At 35.4% G+C, this 8,036-nt stretch overlaps 1 protein-coding gene across 1 annotated transcript in view; it reads left to right on the top strand.

Moving 5' to 3' along the window:
• Positions 1-7,075, top strand: part of LOC107043710 (ras-related protein Rap-2b) — a 20,390-nt gene extending 13,315 nt beyond the window's left edge. The window contains exons 2-4 of the mRNA XM_015265292.1: positions 2,014-2,124; positions 4,491-4,929; positions 5,869-7,075. Coding sequence (XP_015120778.1) covers positions 2,027-2,124; positions 4,491-4,929; positions 5,869-6,168 — 837 coding nt within the window. The 5' untranslated portion in view covers positions 2,014-2,026 and the 3' untranslated portion in view covers positions 6,169-7,075. The remainder of the gene's footprint in view (positions 1-2,013; positions 2,125-4,490; positions 4,930-5,868) is intronic.
• Positions 7,076-8,036: the final 961 nt, after the last annotated feature.

Below are 8,036 nucleotides of genomic sequence, written 5' to 3'. Positions count from 1 at the left end.
GGGGGGGGGGGGGGGGGGATTTTTAACAACTATGTGGGCATCTTATGAATAATTAACAAATTGGGAATTTAGTGTTCCAGGGTTTTAAGAATTTTTAGGAATTTTTCGGGTTTTAGGATCTTCTGAAAAAAACAGAAATTTCTGGGTTTTTTATCACCCAATAATTGAAAAATTAAATCACCAATTATTATTATGTATACACACATATATTTTTTTTGAGTCCTCTTTTTCGACTCTCATTTCGGCACTCTATCCAATATCCAACTCTACGCATGCGGCTGTGGCTTCAACACTGTACCGCATTCGCACTCCAATAGAACATAGGAGTAGCATGGGAAACCACAGGAAACTCATGCCGGTACAGACGGTTACTCTATTAGCAACCTCCCGCGGGCCGCAGCCTTCCGTTGAAAAATTCGGTTCCACGGGGAATCGAACTCACAACCTTTTGCACAATAGACTTGCGTCTAGCCCACTCGGCCACCGGCATCGGTAATTATTATATTGACAAGTTCTATGCGCGCACTGATCTATTCATTTGTTGAAATGAAGAAATGGAATTCATTGAATTTCATTTTCTCATGAATACCTTATAAATATTGATAATGAATCAAAGAGAATTCGACTAATGATTGAAGTGAATAGCGAAGTAGAGTAAAAGAATCTATAAAGAATTTTTCATTTTCAATTAATTATCTTCAATTTTTTTAACTAATCGGTCTCCATAAAAGGACAGGATTTATTAATTTCATCGATGATATATATACATGTTATATATATCATCTATATATATATATATATGACGTGGAAAAAAAATTTACCTCTAAAGAATTTGAAATTATATCACTGAAGAATCTGAAAATGCCGCGTGTTTTTTTTTTTGTGAATAACTTCGTGTCACATATTGACCAATCAGAATTAAGGATTAGCGGTCAGGCAGTTTCGAGATATTTCGATATAAAACAACTTCACGTTTCGTTCATCTTTAGTAAATAGGACTAGGCAATCATGCGCGCTGTAGCGCACAATACCATCCTCGTAGTCACGGAAATCATTGATTGATCCATCAACCAATCGCAAGGCGAATAAAAAGTTAACAATCAAAACAATCATTCATTGTCAATCAACTTTATGAAAAAAACTTTATGACAATTATTTACGAATAATTGTCATCAATGATTCGACCGGAAAAGGGCGTAAGTGAGAGTCGCCCGTACGAAGCCTCGAAATTCCGTAAAAAAGGGCACAGTCCCCTCATTTTTTATATCCCCGCTACATCCAGTCACGCTCCCTCGTATCCTTCAGCGATTCCAATTTCGCGGAGAAACGTTGGTGTGAGGTATCCCCGCAGCACGCTCAGGAAAATCCGTGTAAATCCCCTGAGCACCGGAGCCAGTCACGGTCCTCATCCAATTCTATCAAACTCCCTCTCTCCCGCACCCCCTGTTCTCCTGTTCCTCAACACCGTGAATTCAACACTGCGGTGTATATTGAACCGATACTGAAGCGAGAAATGACTCGTTTAACATCTGCGTGACCACGCATGCGAACGCATCTGAAGCACCTGAATAAACGGCACATTCTTCATCATTTTTTTTTTATTTCCAATGCAACCTTTTGACCCGGCCAACGCTGCACGTTAACATTTTTTTCCGCCTCATATTTCTTTCACCGTGCCAATGCGTTTTTCATGCGCTTTTTTTACAATGCTGCTATTACCAACATTCTATTGGTTCGTGTAAGCGAGACGAATGGGAATTTGCTCTCACAAATTCCTCAATTTCTTGGAATCTATTGATTTTTTTATTGAAAAATCTCGCATTGGTTCTAGCAATTTGTCCTCGTTTGAAAAAGAAATCGAACTAAAAAATATTCTGTAAGTGTATTAAATCATAGGTGTGAAACTCTCAATTCAGGTTGTTATCCGGACAGAATTCTCATCTTGTGAAAGATGCCCTCGTAAACTCCACACCTGGACATGTTTTTAATCACTTCCATCTCCATTTTTTCCAGGCCACAATTGCGGATGATGAAGAGCCGACATCAATTTCGCAGACGCTTTAGTCTGCAGCCTTCCTCGTCTCTCAAGGAAGAGCAGGAGGCACCACCAAAGACATCTATCAGGTAGAGCAACTTTATTTCTCATTTTAATTGCTCACGGATAACGGGTAATAAACAAACAGCAGATGGCTTTTATCTCTGGAACTTGGGATCTAGTCAGCATTTGAATTTCCCGCGGGTTATTCTTTCCGCCATTTTGTTGTAGGAGAGTCATGAGGTGTGAGATGATTTTGAGTTATAAGATTTTAGGATTTCTTTGAAAATTTTAGGAGTCTAGGATTTTCTGATAATTTGGTAAAAGTGTAGGAATTTTTATTTTATAGAATTGATGATTTTTTTTTGGATATGGTGGGAGTCCAGGATTTTTGGCCATTATTCTTGGCACTTTGTGCTTTATTCAGCATTTGAATTTCCCGCGGGTAATATTTTCCGCCATTTTGTCGTAGCGGAGGCATGGGATGTGAGATGATCTCATATTCCAGAATTTTAGGATTTTTATGAAAATTTTAGGATTCTAGGATTTTGTAGAATTTTTAGGAGTTTAGGATTTTCTGACAATTTGGTGAAAGTCTAGGAATTTTGAGAAAACTTGGAAAAATTCTAGAATCCTAGGATTTCTGTGGAAATGTTCGGAATCTAGAACTTACTTCCGAATTCGGAGAATTGCTGGGATTAAATTTTTTTATCTTATGATTCTAGAATTTTTTTGAAATGTGGTAGAAGTCTGAATGTTCAAAAAAAATCTAGATTTTTATCTATGCATCAGATAGAGCAATTTTACTTTTCATCTCGGCAAATCAGGAAATCGGAGATGTTTTCTATGGTTCTCACCTTGTGCTCGAATAAATATTTGAATTTCCCGCGGACAATATTGTCCGACATTTTGTCGTAGATGCATGAGGCGCGATAATCCCACATTCATCAAGATGTCTGACATTTCTCACCGCTGAATGATCCCCGAGTATTCCAAAGCTATTTTCCATGTTTCTCATCTCAAAATTTCCCATGATTATCAATGGACATTGATACGGTGGACCCTTCGATAGAAATATTGATGAAAGAACCCACTACCCGCCAGACGCAAAGGCCAAAGATTGAAGTACTAATAAAGTATCCCTGAATCCTTCTTGAGTCAAGTGTTCAGTAATCCTCCATGAAGAGCCTATCGAAAATGAAATCGTATTACTGGCATTATCTGCACGTCATATCCCTTTTGGTGAAAATATGGAGGCGGATATAGACTGGAGTGGCTTCGGGTGGAAGAAGAAGCCGAGTAACGACGCACATCGTCAGAATAATCCACATGAACATCCAAGTGGATCGTCAGTAAATGATAATTGCTCTATTCCCAGGATTCTAGGTGTTTTTGGTAATCCGGTAAAAGCCTACGATTTTCTTTAAAAAATGGAGACAATTCTAGGATTAATTTTTTTTTCCAATTTTAGGATTTTCTGATTTTTTTGAAAAATTCTAGGAGTCTAGGATTTTCTGAAAATCCTAGGATTCAATTCTCTCCAAATCTGGTAGGAATCTTGGATTTTCTAAAAACGTTGGGAAATTCTAGGATTCTAGAATTTTTTTGAACATACGGTAGGAGCTCACGATTGTAAAAAAAAATGAAAAAATTATAGGATTCAACATTTGAAATCTCAAGGATCCAGAATTATCGAAAACTTATGACTCTAGGTTTTAAAAAAAAATTTATAAAAATCTGGAATTTGTTCCAAAAATTTTGACGAGCTCGAAAAAACGCGGAGATTCTATAATTTCGTATTTAAGTGAAGAAAATTATAGGATTCCAGGATTCTTTAAAAAAGTTAGTAACACCCGTGCGCGCCGATTCACTCTCGTAAACGTTCGGCTCCCCTCGTGAACTTTCGTGAATCTTCGACTGACACTCGCGGGCGCCCACTCTCAAATCCCCAGTTTTCTCATCAAATCCAATTATCCCTCAATTAAAAGAAAAACATCGGCCCGAACCGAGAAAAAATTCATCATCAATTCCTGAAAAAGCCTCAATGAATGGCAACAAGAGTCAATTAAAAAAGGTTCATTAGTCCTCGAGAAAATGGAATTCGCAAGATCAATGAAAAACACGATGCACCCGGAATCGAATAAGAGTAATAGTGGAAAAAGGGCAAGCAGAGTTTTAATTACAAGCACCCGGTGTGCGTTAATTCGAGGCAAAAGGGTTCTGAGGCCTCTGGCACTCGCGTACAGTTCCACTAATTAATTAAAGCAGATTGAGCGAGGTCGATGGAAACCTTGGAGAGAAGTGTCTATTCAAGTTCCACCGGTCTTCCACCCCTTTCATTACCATTGAAATTGGAAATTTCTCGTTTTATTATTTTTAACTGGTCAATTTCGCACAATTGATGGCACTCAATTAATTGCTAATGAAGTACTGTATATTGTTGTATATTTCTCAGAGAAGAGCGTCTCTCAGAGTCGGACAATGGAGAAAAGTCCAACGACTCGCCGGCGAAGCACAAAATAGTGGTACTTGGTGCAGCCAAAGTTGGCAAATCATCAATAATAAATCAATTTCTCTACAACACATTCTCGCCAAAGTACAAGAGAACTGTTGAGGAGATGCACTGCGGAGACTTCAATGTTTCCGGAGTGCAGTTGACCCTAGACATATTAGATACATCAGGCACTAATGACTTTCCCGCCATGCGGGAATTGTCGATAAAATCGGCGGACGCATTTATTCTTGTTTATGATGTCAATGATGCCAGCACGTTTGCCGAAGTTGAGGGACTCAGATCAACGATTTTGGCGTCCAAAGGAGCTGTGCCAATTGTTGTCGTTGGTAATAAGATCGATCTCGTCATGGAGAGCGAGGACTGCGAGGGGGAAGCTCAGGTATTGTGAAAATAATTAATATTAATGGAAATTATCTTTGTTTCGTTGTTTTTTGCTGATTTTCTATTTTTTTTAGTTTGAGAAAATTCTAAGACTAGGATTTTTTGGCAATTCGCCAGTTTTGGAATTTTTACAAAATTTGAGAAAATTTTAGGATTCTAGGATTCTTCCGAATTGTAGGATTCTAGGATTTTTTTTCATTTTAGAGAAATCTTTATGATTCTAGAATTTTTTTGAAATTTGCCAAAGATCTAGGAATTTTTAGAAAATTCAAAAAATGCTAGGATCTTAGGATTTCTTGTCATTTTAGAAAAATCTTTATAATGCTTGAATTTTCTTCAAAATCTATGCTTCTACGATTTTTTAACGTTTTCCCAAAGTCTAAAATTTTTGAAAAATTTGCGAAAATTGTAGGATTTTTGAATTTTTTGGACGTTTTTCAGAATTCTAGGTTTTTTAAGTCTAGGGATTTATGAGAAAATCCTAGGATTCTAGGATTTTTTTAACGTTTTCCAGAAATCTAGGAGTCTTTACAAAATTTCCAGAAATTATATAGAATTCCGAAATTTTCTGTGAACTTGTGAAAAATCTACAAATTTTTCCAAATTTTAAGAAAATTCCAGGATTTGAACATATTTATAAATTTCGTGCTTGTTGCACTAAAAAAAAGATTTTTTTTTAATTTGGTGGCTAAAGGATTAAAGGGAGAAGTTTAGGAATTCCGTCAAGATTTGAGAAAATTTCAGGATTCCAGGATTCTCCAAAATATCAGTACAGCCTCGTGCTCTCCGTTTTACTCTCGTAAATCCTCGCCTGCCATTCCCGTACTTCCCTTCCCTCCCGTGACCCTTCCACGATTGTTTCCCGAATTTCCGAAAATTCAACGATGCGGCTGATCAAAACGCCATTTCCGAGTAAAAAAATCGATTCCACTTCCAGGTGGATACAGACCGCATACGTGAACTAGTTGTAACAGAATGGGAGAATGGCTTTGTGGAAGTATCAGCTAAGGACAATTTGAACATCACTCAAGTATTCAAAGAGCTCTTGGTACAAGCCAAAGTCAAATACAATTTGAGTCCAGCATTGAGGCGCAGGCGACGTCAATCACTACCACCACCACATCATCACAATTCACGTACAAGTAGTGCACCCGTACCATCGCCAGCGCAACTCCAGCATCTTCACCAGATTCGCGAGCGTTCTGGTGGCAAAAGAAATTCCTGCATCCTCTCATAAGAATAGCTATAGTCTAAATGAAAATTAAATCGATCTCACACCTGATGGTCACCAGGAGGAAATTAATCGCATATTCCATTCGTCAATTAATGAATAAAATTGCTAATGAATTGATCAATTCAAACGAGGAAATTTCATTTTACAATTGATTTTTTTTTCTCCAAAAATTGTCACATTCTCAAGTCAAAACTAATCGCTGAATTTAAACGATTAAAATATTGTTGTTCGATTCGAGACCAAATAACGAAAATATTTCTCTTTGCGAACGCTTGTGGAGGCATTGAACAACCGAATGACTGAAGATATTTCAAAAAAATCAACTTGGTCAATTCAAAAATTGTGAATTTCGATTGAATGAGTGAATATTTTTTGAATCAATTATACGTGAATCGCACAGAAAGCAATTTTTTCTAGACTATTAGCGAAATATCAAGCGGTAATCTCATAATTGCAATAATAGTTATTAGTTTTTTTTGGGGATGAATGAGCGATTGTGTCTGTGATCAAATGTCAATCAATTATGGGTAAATACGTGAGTAAATAAAAGCCTAGCTCCTTCTCTCTTACGCTAAAACAATAATATATAATAGTAGATCGCTCCAATATCGAGTGAAAGAGGCATTTAATTTTCGAATAATTAAATGATGCAATAGCATGAGTCAGTGGAGAAATTATTAACGTAATGATCTACCTTTGTACTTAATTAATGAATATTTAAAATGATAAAATGCCTTTCAAGACTCTTCTCAATGGAAAATCTGAATATAAATAATTAAAATACGTGAATAATGTTAGGTATTCCTCCTGTACACTATCCTATTCGTCATAAATTATATAAATACAGTATTACGTAATGAATTTCAATCGTGTATGAGGCGAAATGGAAATAAAGAAGGGCTTGAGAGAATTTGATTTATTTTTAATTGAAAAAATCCCATTAAAAATGACATTTTGTTCATTTGTTGAGAGAATAACTGCATTTTTTGTCATATTCCGTGAATAATTTTTTTATTTGAAAAATCCCATAGAAAACAATATTTTTCGTTTTACGTATTTTTTGAGAGAAACAATAGAATTTTTATTGCTTTCTAAATATTTTTTTTTATCAATTGTTTATAGCTCATATATGAGATGAAATGAAAATAAGAGAATTAGAATTATTTTTAATTTCAAATGTCTCATGACATATTGTGCTGTTTTTTTTTTTTTTTTTCAGTTTTTGAGAGAATGATTATTTATTTTGCATTAAAAAAATCGTTTTGTTATGATTTTTTACAGTTTACTGCTGATATCGAGGATACGTGATGTTATAATCCGCAAGAGCATCATTTTATTGAAAATATTTATTCATAATTCTATTGTTATATTCCGTGAATAATTTTTTTATTTGACAAATCCCATAGAAAACAATATTTTTCGTTTTACGTATTTTTTGAGAGAAACAATAGAATTTTTATTGCTTTCTAAATATTTTTTTTTTATCAATTGTTTATAGCTCATATATGAGATGAAATGAAAATAAGAGAATTAGAATTATTTTTAATTTCAAATGTCTCATGACATATTGTGCTGTTATTTTTTTTTTTTTCAGTTTTTGAGAGAATGATTATTTATTTTGCATTAAAAAAATCGTTTTGTTATGATTTTTTACAGTTTACTGCTGATATCGAGGATACGTGATGTTATAATCCGCAAGAGCATCATTTTATTGAAAATATTTATTCATAATTCTATAGTAAAGGATATCGGTCAGCTAGAAGGGCTAGAAGGCGATGTAATCGTCAGGTAAGAAACGAAATATTTGTTTTACCAACGAACGGTGTATAAACTTGCTTTCACAAGCCTGACAAGTGTCTTCCATTTCTTTC

This window comes from Diachasma alloeum, unplaced genomic scaffold, assembly GCF_001412515.2.
Source record: "Diachasma alloeum isolate Michigan unplaced genomic scaffold, Dall2.0 Dall_scaffold_00622, whole genome shotgun sequence".
NCBI classification, from domain to species: Eukaryota; Metazoa; Arthropoda; class Insecta; order Hymenoptera; family Braconidae; genus Diachasma; species Diachasma alloeum.
This window is presented reverse-complemented; position numbering and strand designations above follow the sequence as displayed.